General features: G+C 34.9%; 1 protein-coding gene and 1 long non-coding RNA gene across 2 annotated transcripts; one reads left to right on the top strand and one right to left on the bottom strand.

Moving 5' to 3' along the window:
- Positions 1 to 2,348: 2,348 nt before the first annotated feature.
- On the top strand, positions 2,349 to 2,902 carry LOC121219491 (uncharacterized). The gene is made up of 2 exons (XR_005916264.1): positions 2,349 to 2,578; positions 2,658 to 2,902. It is a non-coding gene; the product is annotated as an uncharacterized lncRNA (long non-coding RNA).
- A 1,089-nt stretch (positions 2,903 to 3,991) lies between these two features.
- Positions 3,992 to 7,598, bottom strand: LOC107954907 (repressor of RNA polymerase III transcription MAF1 homolog). Its single transcript, XM_016890590.2, has 11 exons — positions 7,443 to 7,598; positions 6,146 to 6,227; positions 5,972 to 6,042; positions 5,838 to 5,887; positions 5,666 to 5,736; positions 5,520 to 5,582; positions 5,070 to 5,157; positions 4,711 to 4,773; positions 4,560 to 4,639; positions 4,401 to 4,472; positions 3,992 to 4,312 (listed from the first exon to the last, which is right to left on the bottom strand). The coding sequence occupies exons 2-11, from the start codon at positions 6,175 to 6,177 to the stop codon at positions 4,231 to 4,233; spliced, it is 672 nt and encodes a 223-aa protein (XP_016746079.1). The 5' UTR covers positions 6,178 to 6,227; positions 7,443 to 7,598; the 3' UTR covers positions 3,992 to 4,230.
- Positions 7,599 to 17,044: the final 9,446 nt, after the last annotated feature.

The following is a 17,044-nucleotide window of genomic DNA, read 5'->3' as shown; positions in this document are numbered from 1 at the left end:
CTTCCATTCTAAATTCACTAATTATGTTTCATTTCAATTTATAAAAGCTTATTTAATACAAACTACTTTAATTTCCAATAATTCAATTACATTCTCATATTTCATAAGCTATACTTGACTTTTAGATTCCCACTTCTTTATAATTCATGTCAATTTACTTATTGTTATTTCATTAATTTTCCTCCTCCTCAACATTCCACGCCCAATAATATATATAAAAGAATCATTTAATTTAAGTATAGCATTCATATACAAAATCTATTTAATATAGATTAAAATCAAACATTATATTTCCTTCACAAATAAAACACAAATATGATAAGATTACTAAGACTCTTACCTTTCTTCTTGAATTCCATCTTCAAATCAAACTATTCACACTTGTATTTATTTTATGATTTTCATATTTTAGCATACTTTTATTTCATTTACAAATTTAGTCTATAAGTCTTAAAACTTAACAACTTCAACCAGTGTAGTCCAAAATCAAATTTCATTTGAAATTTCCGAAACTAGACATACCGTCCTTAATATAAAAGTTATGATCAAAATTTTATGTCAAGCCAATTAATTCAGTTTTTTCTTCAAATCCTCTGCTGTTCTACTACTAGGTAGCTCTGACCCTTTTCCATAGAAAAATATTTTTTCTTTCAGTAAAACATTTATATAATATTTCTACTCATTTATCTTTAAATTGGACTCTTTAAGCTTTTTGGAAATATAAATTTCATCTTCTCATTATTTTTGTACAAATTTTAATGAGTTCTCAAAATTAGAAACAAGGAGTCCAAAATTAATCTAACTTTGTCTCACTTAACTTTATTTATCTCATAATATACAAAATTTATTATATACAAAAGCTGACTCAATATGCTTCAATATCATGTTTGGTCCAACATCTAAATCAATTTCTATAATTTTTGGTGAATTTTCAAATTTGAAACATTGTTATTATTTTTTTTCCAAACAACTTTCATATTCATGAAAGAATTTGTTTTGTCAATTTCTACAATTAAGTATTAATCATTGACACTATAGTACATGATTTTTATAACATAGCAATACACTTAACTTATCACATAATTCACTTTATTCTTTTGAAAAATAATCGGGATTCTTTTTAGTACTTATCTCTTTTTAGCTAGAATTTTCACTTCTGTAGCTTCACCACTTTCTTTTGTCATCTTTGTCATCTCCTTTTTTTTCTCTACAACGTTCTTCATCACTTACTCTTCTTTCTCTTCAGTAACATATTAAGAACACAACTTTATATGAGAAACTCTACTTCAACATCATTTTCATGCTTCTTCAACAATATCAAGCTTTAAAACATAATGAAATCTTTATCTTCTTACCTTCTTCTATTGATTTCAAGCCTTAGCTTGATTTTCTCTGTCCTTCAATTTCAGTTCTTTTAAATCAAAGGTGATATTCATACTCACCATAGTATTCTTATCATTTTTTTCCACTTGGAGGCTATTGAAATTCCTTTGATTTCTAGGTGAAAATGGTGAATTTTGATAGAAAAGACTAAATTGAATAAAACTAAGTTTCCCCCCACAAGAGTACAATAACCTGTTGTTGACCTTCTGTCATCAAGAGAGCCAGGCCAATCTGCATCTGTAAATACTTCTATATTGAGATGACTATTTTTGGAGAAGAGAATACCTTTGCCTGGTGTAGACTTCAAATAGCACAAAATTTGCAATATGGGCTTTGTGAGGATCATGCATAAACTGGCTTACTAAACTAACTGCATAAGCTATATTAGGTCGAGTATGAGCGAGATAAATCAATCGTCCGACGAGTTTTTGATATCTGTCCTTATCCACCATTTCACTTATCTCTGCTTGTAACTTGTGATTACTCTCTCGATAGTTGATTCTATTGGTTTGCAACCCAACATGCATGTCTCTGTCAAAAGATCTAAGACATACTTTGGGAAATAAAGATTCCCTCTTTCAATCTGGCCACTTCTATTCCGAGAAAATATTGGAACTTTTCCAAGTCATTGATTTCGAATTCCTGAGCCAATTGTTTCTTAAGCTGGGTCATTTCTTCCTTGTCATCTCCTGTCTTAATTATGTCATCAACATAAATTATAAGGAGAGTAATCTTTGTTACATCCTCACGAAATGTTACATCCATACATAATACTTTCTAGATGGCGGATGATAATACTTTCTAGATGCCAGTCCCCCTCCTGGCTAAGCCGCTGAATAATATATCTACATGTCATTCACGCATGGTAAACATTTCGTATTTATATTCATGACTTCGTGCTGCTTTTGCAGTGTTCCCAGAACCCACCGAGTATTGCGAAATATCAAAACGACAAGGAAGTAATATTTTCCTTCTTTCTATTCAATTGATGGGCTTATTGGACATCATCACTTGGAGTTTCTCACCTTTACCTCTCTTTCGAACTTATTATATGTTCAGCATGTATATGGCTACATTAATTTATCCAAAAACTAAACGCTTGCGTTTGATAAATGCTTATTAAAATTCTATCCGTGGTTTGTCATATCCTCGTTTGAACTTTGCTCCCGTGTTTTGGCTCTTGATCGCAGCAGAGGTCGTCTTGATAGTTAATTTCTTGATACCCTTCTATTGTTGGTAACTTGAATGACGAGACTTTTTTTCATTGGCTTCAGGTTATGGATGTATTCAACAAAATATCGGATCTCTTCCCTGGAGTGACGGGTCCACCTTGAATTTGGTAAGTTCATTGTAGTTTCTGCTCAATTTGATTTCAGATGGCGGAGGTGATCGGATCTGGAGCATCAAACCCCATTTAAAATTTTAATTATAAACATATATAATATATTTTTTTAATTACTCTTTAGATAAACAAATATCTAAATAAAGCCGAAAGTAATTTCCAGGTATTCATTTTTAATTAGTTTCAAACTTTCTTATGTTCTATTTGGTGATTGTTAGTTTTCCCAAAAATGAGAAATTTCTTAAATATTTTATGATTTTCTGAGAAGTTAGATGGTAATTGGTTTTCCTTTTGAATTTCAAGAATGTTTACAGACAACTGAAAAATTTTCTGAAAATTTTGAAATATTATTTTTACGTTTTACCAAATTATAAAATAATACATTAATTACACAAATATCTTCATTGGGCGCTGATTAAATTTTTTTTATCAAGGTACTAGGAGATAATTTAGGGAACCCAACGAAGCAATACTTAAATTAAAACTACAAATACAATTTTTAAGTTCAAATTTGCATTTTTTTTTCAGCCAAGATATATGAGTGTTTTTTCTCACGTTAAAGACAAGGTTTTCTCTCTTAAAATTGACGGTAATTAAGATCAGGTTCAAAAAATTAGTTTGAGCACTCTTTGCTTAAGCAATTTTTAAGTTCAAATTCGCTTAATAAGTCTTACTTTTAAAAGTTTTTATTTACTTTTGTAATACACATTTTAGAGTTTATGTATATAATTTTACTTTTGCAAGTAATTTTAGAGTTGATTTTGTTACCGCTCTCTTTAGTTTGACGGATGTTTTATTCTTTTATCGATTTATGTTTAATATTTTATACTATCCGGGACTGATTTTCTTATTGTATCAAGTAGTTGTAAACACTTTTGATATGTTGTGTTTAAATTGTGACAGAAACAATTGTTAACGTGCCATAATATTCTACTGATGCTAAAGTTGAAGCTTTTATTGTATTAATAGAATTTGTCTTTCAACGCATACAACAGACATTTGTTATTTTTCTTTACAAATTGTATGATCTCATTAATGAAATTTCTCTATAAAAGAATATAAAAAAATATTACAGTAAAAAAGTAAACTAGTTTAAGTGCTTTTTTTAGTAGTTTATCCTTACAATAATTTTGGTCTGTCATTTTTCTTTTGACACAAATACAATAGCACACTACATTTCCAACAATTCTACAAGAATCAGCTGCCGTTTGTAACATATATCAGCACATAAGACTATCAGCAAAGGCGCAAAGCTAGCTAGTCAGGTAAGTTATAATGTCTTCAACATCTTCATCAACCTAAATTCAAACTCCACACATTCTTACAGACATCAATATCAATTTTCCATTTTCATATGGCATAACTACCTACTACATGTACACAGCGACATAGAAGAGCTAATCTACTCAGCTAGCGCAATGTGAGCAACATTGCAATTACACAACTACACACCATATCTAAGGGTTTCTACAGTACACGTACAAGCAGGATGTACATGTTAATGGTTACATGTCCATGTTATCAAATATTTCACCATCTTCCTCAGAACATAAGTTGTCAACAAGGAATCCATCACCCACCAAATTACTGCCAGAAATAATATATGGTCATGAGGTCTAAAGATGATCATAGAAAGCTTGTAAAGAATCATAAATATCATGGAAAATATACCCACCTTAAGCAGCAAAAGCTGAAACTCACAACACGCTTCAACTTTCTATTGTAAAAGAAGAAACTGAAGGACCATCTGAAAAATAAGTCCCCAACTGTTAATTACAGCAGAGTGACAAACCACTTAAGTAAAATAATGAAGAAAAGACGAAAAAGGACTTACATTGCCCCTTTCTCCAGAAAGGGATCTGCATCAGAGTCCGGATTATAACTGTAAATTTCACACTCCGAGAGATTCACAACCTGCATATCTTAGGCATTTTAAAACCGTCACTAGCTGAAACTTGCATGTAGTCTTTTGAAGTTATGCTCACCTCATCTAGAGCCTTATACACAGTTTCCAAGAGTGAACTGCCCCCATATGTCTCAATCCATTCCTGTCAATGATATAAAGCTGGAAACTTAAGAACAAGGCAAACCGACTTATTTGAGGGTAACACATACCATGATCAAATGAATGCTGAATGACATACACACAAACCCACAGGCTCAAAGTTTCATATGATTCTAACTCAGGAAGCAACCAATGAATACACTTAGATAAATTGCTGACCAACATAAGTACCCACAAGGACAGGTGATAAGTGAGGACTGCAACAATAGTAACTCTGAGGCAAATTATTTGAGGAAATCTAATGTCGAAGTGAATAAATGAAGATAATTATGGTAATACCTTTGACGCTTCAAGCATGTAGGTTTCAAAAATCTGCTTAAAAGTATCCCAGATTTCCTCAGTGAAGAACTGGTGTGCTTTAACTGCACTGAAACCACAGATGCACATTCCATATCATAATATAAGGGAACCATACGAAACACGCATGAAAATCAGTATACGCACTCAATGGCATGAGAATGACTTGAATTGGATACCAACAAACCAATAAAACCAACAGGATTAGATTTGGGAAATGGAGAGAATTGAACTCTCAGCTCCTCCAAGAGCAACAGTGGACTGAACTGTCTGTCAAAGCCTTTTGACAACACTCCCAATGCAGAGAACAGGAGAATTATATAACGGGTTGCCAAGTCGCCCAATAAGCTGACAGTGGCATTACCCATAACCCTCCTCTTATGCTCTCTTAAAAAAGACAATGTGCTGTGGCAACATAAGCTACAGAGATACCTTAAGTCATAATCTGGATACATGTGATAGAGGGTAAGCACCAAGTAGATCAACGTCTTCCGGCTGAAATGCATGTGATAGAAAGCTGGTTCAATTAAAATGAAAGACAAACTAAACTCACTAAAACTGAATGTAATATTTACAACCTTGATCTGCTCAACAGGAATTCAACTGGTGAGAAGTCAGTATCTGAAGATTTTCCAAGAGAGTCAAGGATCTGGTATTAAACAAGCATCAGAAAACCCTCATCCCTTGAATAATAATCTTCTAAAGCAAAAAGGAACCAACATATCACATGTTGATCGTTCTCCACTTTACCTCATTTTCCAAACTGAGAGAAAGTCTTTTATCAGTTCCTGTGTGTTTGCCTAGAAACAAGAAAGAAACTGAGTTAGAATCAAATTTTTCTAAATTCTTCAGGACAACTAGACAAGTTATGCACATGAACTTACAAGAGTATGCTTCAAGGCTCCCTTTGATGGTACGTTCACCAAGGTTTAGTTCTCTCAAGAAATCATTTATTCTAGAAAATTTAGATGAGACTTATGTCATAATTCAAGTTAGAAGGAAGAAAACGGTGATTCTCATTAATCTACAACTCGATCTTTTCAATGATTGAAAATTACCGGTCAAATGGAGTGTATTCTAGGAACTTCATGGTGAGTGTATTCAAACAGATTGTTAAATCTTAGCGTCACAGATGCCAAACTGCGAAGTCCAGAAGGCAAAGATAAGCAGGATTTATACACTGAGAACGTAGAAATTATTGCACTAACAAAGCAAACTATCACTTGACAGATGTACATGCAATCAGATTGAAACACATAAGAATGCAAGCAGGATAAATATTTCAATGCAAGTCCAAGCTCAACTGGCCAAATAAAATCGTAAACCAATAATAACTACACATTTTTTCAAGAAATGTTCTTCATTGATAAAACAAAACACATCCCGACTGATCTCAGCGTGGACATCAATTCTGTCACTGCCCAACGAAGTTTTGACCTCATCTCATTATTCCGCTATTGAAGATTTAGACATGAAAAATGAATATACAAAATAACATTATCCCATTTTCCAAATCCATACATCAAACCCAACCCACGCATCAAGTAGAAATTCTGGGGGCAAAAAACAGTTGCTGGGAACTAGTAAATTTAGAACCGTTAAGCATTAAGGATCTGGGCATAGGGACTTCAGGCTAAAGTCAACTTTGTCACCATGTTTCAATTCTAATTAATTAGCAACTACAATTTCAAATTCGTTGATTTTTAAATGAAAATTATCAAATTAGAATATTTAATGGAATATTTTGTTAATGCATTTGGAAACGTGAATTAGAAATTTTGAATTTTATTTGCTATACAAATTATAAGAGTGAAATGCATGAATAAACTGGTTGAGTTTCAATATATAATATATTTGGAAAGTAAAAAATGCAAAAATTTGTTCAATTCATGAATTCCTGATGAATTTCAAATCCAATTTCACTGCTAAATTGGCATTCAACAAATATACGAATTTAAAAAATATCATGAATGCTACATTGTTATATGTGTTATCACTCAATTTGCATTATCTTTTGAAAAACAAATCCAGAATTAGAAATACAAGTTCCCAATCGTTACCTAATTGGTAAATTTAATGCAAGGGAACATTCAATAAATTGAAATACAGTGGCAAGAATCGACAGTGAGTCCTATACTATAAAAAATTTGGCCTTAATCCCCCCTTCCTTTCAAGAAAAAAGAGAAGTCAAATCTAAAACAACGTAAAAATTGGAAACCCAATAAAACTAAACCCCCAATTTCGACATGAATTGGACGAAATCGAACTACAAATCTAAAATCACATAAAAAAAAGGAAGAGCCGAAAAAACAACCACAATTTTTTTTTTTTTAGAAAAAGAAAGACGGATCTTACCCCTTATTTGGTTGACTTAGAGGTGAGAGAAGGTAAAGTTTGAAGGGTGCTACTTTCGTTGATGGCCTTCGGCTTTGAATTTCAAAGACGGGTTAAAAAACGAGAGAGTTTTAAAAGTGTCGGGAAAATGATAGAAAGCAGAAAAAAGACAAAATAAAGGAAATGGCTGTTTTCTTCTTTTCAAATATCAAAGAATATAATATAAGCAGGGATATTCTTGGTATAAAAAGTTTGTGGTGTGAATAATTTCCAAGTGTAATAAAACTGGGCAAACTATATAAAATATAAAGTTATGTATGATTTGAATTATATTTTCATCATTAAATTTTAATTTGTAATAAAATGTCATTAATATTATTAAATTTTAATATTTTAATTGTGGAAATCATTTCTTTGAAAATAAAAATATAGTTTAGTTGTCGACTTAAAAAAAATGATAATTAGAGTCGCCACCGATCTTTTATTGAGGTGTGATCGGATCACCTTGAAAGTAATTTTAGGTCTGCAAATTTTGAGAAAACAGGTACGGGAGTCGGTTACGCACGAGGTAGGGTTACCACCCTCGTGACGCCCAAAATTGGTACCGAATTGATTGTTTAATGTCTCAATGTCGAAATTTAAAAAAAAATTAAAATACGACCTTTTAAAAAGAAAATTTGAATATGATAATGTGCTCTTATTTCGCAGAAATAAATCGCCACACTCAGTGAGTTAGGGTGCAACAATTCGATCTTTGAAATTAAATTTGTCCCCTTTCTTAAGAAAATCATGTGTTTTAAGAAGGATATTTGTTTATTTAAATCAATCATGAAATCTGAACCCAGTAAGTTAGGGTTCAATTTCTCGAAATTCTTAAACATCAAATATCGCCTTTATTTTAAAAACGAGATAACAAAATGTCGTATTCAGTAAGTTAGGATCAAACATTTTGAAATATTAAGAACGTCATTTAATAATTGCAGGGTTTTAATAAAATGGGCACTTGGTTACCTAAATTCATCGAGAAGAAACGAAGTCCAGTAAGTTAGGGCACGATTTTCTCGAGAATCTATGAATGCCAAGCCCTTTTTAAAGATTATGAAATAAAACAATTATGAAGCTTTAATAAAACTCGACTCTTACAAAGGAACATGATTAAATGACGATACACATAATGTAGAGGATAAATAACAATTTAAACTTAAACTAGAAACAATTAAACAAATAATAGGCAAATACAAACATCGACCTTAATCATATTAGACAAACATCCATATTAAAATTTAGGCAACCAACAAATTCATAATCAATTTAAAACAACCAATCATCAACAATAATAATAAATAGTACAAATATTTGATACAAATTTGGAAGGGAATAAAAAAATTAAATAAAAGATTTGAATAAATTTTAATGAAAGGTTTTAAAAACACAAAGAAAATAAAAGATGTGGTAAAATAAAAGTGAACAACTTGAGATTAATATGTACATTTTAATTTATATAAATAAAACTTAGTAGAATTAATAGTATATACCTAGTAAAAATATATATAAAAGCTAAATAAATAAAATAAGATAACAAACTTAAAAGAGATAAGGTTTTCACTCATAAGAAAATATCATTTAAAAAGTAATAATAATAATAATAATAATAATAATAATAATAATAATATATGATTATACATACGTATACTAAGAAAAGAAAAATTATATTACATATGCATATATGTAAATATACAGAACTATTATAGAAATTAACTTTATGTATATAAAAACAAATATATAAAATATAATAATTCAATAATAAGAATAAATATGATAATAAAAATAACAATAAGTTTCTTAAGTAAAAAAAATAAATAAATTAAATGATAAGGAGGATTAAGTTACAAACAAAATCGAATCCACAGGGAGGAAATAAAATTAAACTAAAATGGAGGTTCATACTACAACACACGAATTACATGGGGGGCGATTGGGAAATATCTCGCTTCCCCAAAACGCGGCGTTGCAAGCTGGACCGAAATGGTACAAAAGCGAAATACTGGGCTAAATCAGAAAGAAGGAAGATAACCAAATCGAAAACACCAGAAAAGGGATGGACTGGTCGCGCAAATATCCCTCCCTACGCCAGAACACGCGGATCAAGCCACGTCTGGGTCGGGTCATCAGGTCACTGCCTAAAACGGCACCGTTTTAGAGCCACTGAATCAGACCCCGAACGACGCTGTTTAAATACCCTGCAAGAAACAACCTTGAAACCCTAAACAAGATTATTCGACCACCTAAACAAAAATAAAAAAAAAACTTTATCTACCCCCTCTCCTCTTGCGCCGTTCTCAGGCTAAGACCATCCTTAGCCTCTCCGGTATCTACGAAACCGACGAGAATGATGACGGGATCACCGAGGTATATACTCTCACCATTTTAACTCATTTTCATTGTATATTGAAAGAAAACAAAAGAAAAAAAAAGAAAGGAAAAACGAAGTCCAAAAAACAAAAGAAATCGGAATCTACCTTTCAAACGATTTTAGAGAAAGTATTTTGTATTCAGTCTCTTTGTGTGCTTTTTTTTGTCCATGTAATAAAAAAAGAAAGATGCCTTTACAAATTCCCAAAACGGCTTTATATAGCCGGAAATAAAGTAGAAATTTATAGAAAATTCTTTTCTCCTATTTTTGTTATTTTTCTCTGCTATCCTCTTATACTCTGCTGTTGTTGCTGCCTTTGTTGCGTTTGTTGCGTTTGTTGCAGGTGTACGGAGGCCAGCTGGAGGCGTACGCGTGCAGAAGCTCGGCACGCACGGGGAAGGGTCCTTGTCGCTGCGACGCTGGAGGCTTGCTGCAGGCTGCTAGGGTTTCTGTAATCGAGTTAGGATTTGGGTTAAGTTGGTTTGCTGGGCTAGGCTTAATGGGTTTAGGTTTGGATTTTGTAAACGGTTTTAGGCTTAATTTAGCCTGGTTTGTAATCTGGACACTATGGTTTTGGACTATTATTTTATTTAAATTGGTTTAATGAAACGGGCCGGGCAAATTGGGTTATTACAGCTGCCCCTCTTTGCTCATTGTCATGTAACGAGAATAGGGCAAAGACTAAAGAGGACCAATTTTGCCCATCGTGTTTGGACTTTGGTGCTCCTATTCTTCAAGTAGCCTCATTCCACCTTACTGTTTCTTCAGAGGTATTGGAATTAGTGCTTCGATCCACTCCACCGCAACGTCGGGGAGATAGGATTTGTAACTTGTAGTTTTTCAAAGAACAAAATTTGCTATACTTGGTCTGCTCCACTGCAACTCCAGGGAGATAAGACTTGTAGCTTTAACTTGTTTTGTTGCACTTTTGACGCTGGAGGCTTGCTGCAGGCTGCTAGGGTTTCTGTAATCGAGTTAGGATTTGGGTTAAGTTGGTTTGCTGGGCTAGGCTTAATGGGTTTAGATTTGGATTTTGTAAACGGTTTTAGGCTTAATTTAGCCTGGTTTGTAATCTGGACACTATGGTTTTGGACTATTATTTTATTTAAATTGGTTTAATGAAACGGGCCGGGCAAATTGGGTTATTACAGCTGCCCCTCTTTGCTCATTGTCATGTAACGAGAATAGGGAAAAGACTAAAGAGGACCAATTTTGCCCATCGTGTTTGGACTTTGGTGCTCCTATTCTTCAAGTAGCCTCATTCCACCTTACTGTTTCTTCAGAGGTATTGGAATTAGTGCTTCGATCCACTCCACCGCAACGTCGGGGAGATAGGATTTGTAACTTGTAGTTTTTCAAAGAACAAAATTTGCTATACTTGGTCTGCTCCACTGCAACTCCAGGGAGATAAGACTTGTAGCTTCAACTTGTTTTGTTGCACTTTAAAGATAATTCTGATGTGATCTACTCTACTGCAACTTCAGAGAGATGAGATCTATTACTTTAATCTGCTCCACTACAACTTCAGGGAGATAGGATTATCAGCTTCAATCTACTCCACTGCAACCTTAGAGAGATGAGATTCGCCATCTTCGATCTGTCCCACCGCAACTTCAGGGGGATAAGACCTGCTTACTCACTGATTTTGTTCTCTAGGGAACATAACCTTTTGATAAACTTTATTATGCCTAAGGGTTAGGATGGTATGATCAAAATGAATCAAATGCTCATAACTAGACATCTGAATGATGTTTGCATGAATACAAGATGCTGCTGTATTACTCAATTTATTATGGCTTTTGTGACAACCGTGCTTTAACGCATTCCTTCCTGGCTGGTGCTTTCAATGAAACACTTAATTAAATTGCCCCCACTGTAAACTTCCAAGTTTAGCCCATTGGTATGCAAAAATTGTATCTTCATTCTCAAGATGTGACTCAAAAATGAGGAGGCCTGGTTTTTCAACACTTTCCCATCGCAATTTGAAGGATACCAAACGTGTAATTCTTTGGTTTTTATGCCATTCTCAAAGTGCCACATCAAATATTGGTGAGCGAAGAAATTTCCTCCAGAAATCTCTTCTTACCAACTCACGATTATTGCTGACATCTTGTTCAATTTATGCTTTCTGAATAAAATCCAAAAGGGATTGTTTTAATTCATACTTTTCCTTTTTAGATTTCTGACCTTTAAACCTGGTTCGTTTTAAACAATAGTCCTGTTTCAGGTTACTGTATTATTAAAACTTTTCAGAGTAATATGCAAAACTTCTTTTGTGAAAGTTTTATTAGTCTATTAATCATTATTCCAATGCAACATGTTTGCAAAAAGATCATAACAATGGATAAAAATAAAGTTGGTTTTGATCATAACTTAAATAAAATATCGAAGATAGCGAAAGAAGAATAACAAAAAAAAGTTGATTGAGAATGTGTATCTTAACAAAAAGAAAAAGTTATTTTCAAGGATCACACTCAATAAAATAAGAACTAGGTGCCCCTATTATCGCAGCTTGAATTCCTCTGTACAAACTTTCTGAAGACCATTCTGAGTTTGATATGTGTTTAGGAGATCTGCAGTACTCTGTTAATGCTCCAAGATGTCGCATACCCTTCCTTGTTGGTTCATGTACAGCAAGATCATCATATGCCCCAATCAAAATTTGAGCAGCTTAAATCACCTCATGCCCCATTCCGATCAATAATTTGAGCCACCCTTTTCGAGTTTTTGACTCAGATCCCTTTTGGTCTCAAGGCGCCCTTTGCGGGTTTTCACCTTGGCCTTTCCAAATCTCCCTTTTTTTTAGAAGGCAAAGCGCCCTTTGCGGGTTTTCACTTTGATCCCCTTTTCTTTCAAGTGAAGTATTTCTTGACGGAATCTGCGTTTACTGGGTTTGGCAAACTTTTACCATCCATCTCACTTAGGATCAAAGCTCCACCGGAAAAGGCCTTCTTTACAACATAAGGGCCCTCCCAATTTGGCATCCACTTTCCTCTAAAGTCCTTTTGCATAGGAAGAATTTTTTTAGCACCAAGTCTCCTTCGCGAAATTCTCTGGGGCGAACATTTTTATTATAGGCTCGCATCATTCGTTTCTGGTACATTTGCCCATGGTGAATAGCTCTTAACCTCTTTTCCTCTATTAGGTTAAACTGGTCATATCGAGATTGGACCCATTCGGCTTCGTCCAACTGGAGTTCAAGTAACACCCGTAGAGAAGGGATCTCAACTTCAATGGGTAATACTGCCTCTATTCCATAAACTAGAGAAAAAGGTGTTGCCCCGGTAGAAGTTCTAACAGATGTTCGATAGGCAAGGAGAGCAAATGATAACTTCTCATGCCAATCCTTATAAGTTTCAGTCATTTTCTCCACAATTCTTTTAATGTTCTTATTGGCCGCCTCCACTGCACCATTCATTTTTGCATGATACGGTGACGAGTTATGATGTTTGATTTTAAATTGACTGCAACCTCCGCTATTGTGCTGTTGTTCAAATTCAACGTATTGTCAGATATGATTCTCTCAGGCATTCCATATCGACAAATGATCTCCTTTTTTAAGAACTTGCTGACTACTGACTTCGTGACATTTGCGTATGAAGCAGCTTCTACCCATTTGGTAAAGTAATCAATGACCACGAAGATGAAACGATGCCCATTAGAAGCCTTTGGTGATATTGGCCTAATAACATCAATACCCCACATGGAAAACGGCTACGGAGAGGTCATGACGTGAAGTGGTGAAGGGGGTGCGTGCATCCTGTCTCCATAAATCTGACATTTATGACATTTCTTGGCATAAGTAATGCAATCTCCTTCCATAGTAGACCAATAGTACCCAAATCTCATGATATGTCTGGCCATGGTGAAACCATTGGCGTGCGTCCCGCAAATACCCTCATGGACTTCCTCCAAAATTTTCTTGGCTTTTACGGCATCCACACATCTTAACAGTACTTGATCCTTCCTCCTTTTGTATAGTACTTCTCCGTCTAAGACATATTCAATGGCTATCCTTCTTAGAGTTCTTTTGTCGTTCTCTGTTGCTTGACTAGGGTACTCCCGATTCTTCACATACTGTAGTATACTATGATACCAAGGATGATCATCTTTTTCCTCATCTTCAATGCTGTAGCAATGAGCTGGGGTTTCGTAGATACTCATCTGAATAGGCCTCATTACCTTAAGTCTATTCACCTGAATCATCGAAGCTAGAGTAGGGAGATAACAGAAGGTGATATCGTCAAACTCATCAACCAATTCGTTAACCAACTTTCTATAATTGATTAACTTAGGGTCCCTAGTTTCCCATTCCCCTTTGAGTTGGTATATCACCAATGCGGAATCCCCATATACTCTTAGCACTTTGATGTTCCACTCAATGGATGCACGAATACCCATAATACATGCTTCATATTCTGCCATATTATTTGTGCAATCAAAGTCCAACTTGCTAGCCACAGGGTAATGATCTCCACTCAGGGATACCAAGACTACCCCAATTCCATTACCCATAGCATTCGAAGCTCCGTCGAAATTTAACCTCCACACGTGATCCCTTCGAGGATTTTCTTCAGTGTTTGCCACATACATTAAGTCCTCATTTGGAAAATCGAAGTTTAAAGGCTCATAGTCCTCCAAGGCTCTACTAGCCAGGAAATCAGCTATTGCACTCCCCTTTACAGCCTTCTGACTTACATATACTATGTCAAATTCAGAGTGTAGGATCTGCCATCTAGCCATTCTCCCGTTTAAAGTAGTTGATTCCATCATATATTTTAAAGGATCCAACTTTGAAATCAGCCAAGTCGTATGATACAACATATACTGCCTTAGTCTTCGTGTTGCCCAAATTAAAGCACAACACAATTTCTCAATTGGTGAGTATCTCATTTCACAGCCAGTGAATTTCTTACTGAGATAGTATATTGCCCTTTCTTTCTTTCCCGTTTCATCGTGTTGGCCCAATACACAGCCCATGGAATTCTCAAACACCGTTAGATACAATATCAATGGCCTATTCGGACTTGGCGGCAATAGTACGGGAGTATTAGCCAAATATTGCTTTATCTTGTCAAAAGCCTCTTGACATTCCTCATCCCAATCTCCCGGATTATGCTTCTTCAAAAGACGGAATACTGGATCACATTTTTCAGTCAATTGTGAAATGAATTGAGCAATGTAATTTAATCTTCCTAGGAAACTTCGGACTTCTTTCTGAGTGCGTGGAGGAGGTAGGTCTCGGATTACCTTCACTTTGTTCGGGTCCACCTCAATCCCCTTCTTACTAACTATGAAGCCTAATAACTTCCCTGACCTGGCTCCAAACGTGCATTTTGCTGGGTTAAGCTTGAGCTAGAATTTACTCAATCTCAAAAATAATCTTTTCAAGCTTGAACATGCTCTTCTTCAGTTCTAGACTTTGCAATCATATCATCAACATAGACTTCAACTTCCTTATGCATCATGTCATCAAACAAAGTCACCATAGCTCTTTGACACGTTGCTCCCGCATTTTTCAATCCGAAGGGCATTACTTTGTTGCAAAATGTTCCCCATAAGGTAATGAATGTTGTCTTCCCCATATCTTCGGGGTGCATCTTTATTTGATTGTATCCAGAAAAGCTATCCATGAAAGAAAATAGTGAGTAGCCCACCGTATTGTCTACCAAAGTATCAATGTGAGGCAACGAAAAATTGTCCTTTGGACTAGCCTTGTTAAAGTCCCTGTAATCCATGCACATTTGTACCTTTCCATCTTTCTTGGGAATGGGGACGATGTTTGCTACCTAATCTGGATATTTAATCTCTTGTAAGAATCCAGCATTGAACTGCCTCTTGACTTCTTCTTTTATTTTTAGCACAACATCAGGTCTCATCCTCTTGAGCTTCTGCTGGACTGGTTTACAATTTTCTTTTATGGCCAAACGATGTACCACAATGCTAGTACTTAGCCCGGGCATATCTTGGTATGACCATGCGAAAACATCTTTGAACTCTCGGAGCAATTCAATGAGGTCTTGTTTTGTCTTTACGATGATTTTAGTTCCAATTTTCACCTCCTTTCCTTCCTCTAGGCTCACGATTTCTAATGATTCCCTATAAGGTAGGATCTGCTTATCCTCTTGTTCTACCATTCTCGACAAGTCTGGAGATATACCACAGTCTTCGTCATTTCCAAACTCATGAGATCCCTCTAAACACATATCTTGCTCAAAAAGAGGCTCTGCGTTTGAAGCAGTGTCACTCAAGTCATTGATATTTGAGGACCTATGAGGGAATATATCAAAGAATATACCAAGAATATATAAATTTATGAATAATTATTTGTACAATAAGGTTACAAATGAAAGAATTATTTGGAAGACAATCAATCAAATAGAAAATATTTACTTGCATGAAAAGAAAAAAAATAATTGCTCGAAATGAATGTAAAGATGTATTTCATTAGAATAATGATATTCAGGCTCAAGCCTTTTTCACAAAGGATTTCCTATCATTTCCAAGCTAAAACAACAAGAATGTTCTGAGCATTACTCTGAATAAGCCCTAAAGACTACAGGGATTTCTTCCACAGTCCAATTGTTTAGCTTGCTTCCAGGTTCGTAAGGGCAGATCTCCAACAGGGCCTTTTTCTCCGTTGTTTCTATAGCATTGATATGAACATTTTCCAACATTTCTTCAATGCCTTCGCTTCTGGACACTCCTCGCTCAGGGTGAATAAACCCACCCGACACAAAAGATGTAGATATGTGGGGAAAGGTCAAAGGCTCCCACTTCACTTCATATCCGCTCAAACGTGCCCTTCTTCTCTCTTGACTTTTCTCTACTTCTTTCTTCTTCTGCTTCATGTCTGGCTTGTATCCTAAGCCAAAACTATCAAACTTTTCCTTCAGCATCGGTGCTTCAATCTTTCCTTGAAGATATTTTCCCAATCCTTTCCCGGGTGAAGCTCCTCTTCCAATCATCAATCGCAACCCCATTTTTGTGGTCCTGGATATTTTTGGTACCGAAATTCTGCTTCCTTCAGTAATAAACACCACGTTCACAAATTCTAATGACCAAAAAGAACATTCCAGTGCCTCATCATTAATTTCCACATAAGGTGCATCACCGTTACAGTTGCGATGATATCTTCCTCCGCATTTATTGTTATCAACCGACCCTCTGATACTAACTTCACCTTCTGATGTAGCAATGAGGGTATTGC

This window comes from Gossypium hirsutum, chromosome D07, assembly GCF_007990345.1.
Source record: "Gossypium hirsutum isolate 1008001.06 chromosome D07, Gossypium_hirsutum_v2.1, whole genome shotgun sequence".
In the NCBI taxonomy this organism is placed as follows: Eukaryota; Viridiplantae; Streptophyta; class Magnoliopsida; order Malvales; family Malvaceae; genus Gossypium; species Gossypium hirsutum.
The sequence above is the reverse complement of the archived record's forward strand: the minus strand, read 5'-3'. Positions and strand labels throughout refer to the sequence as shown.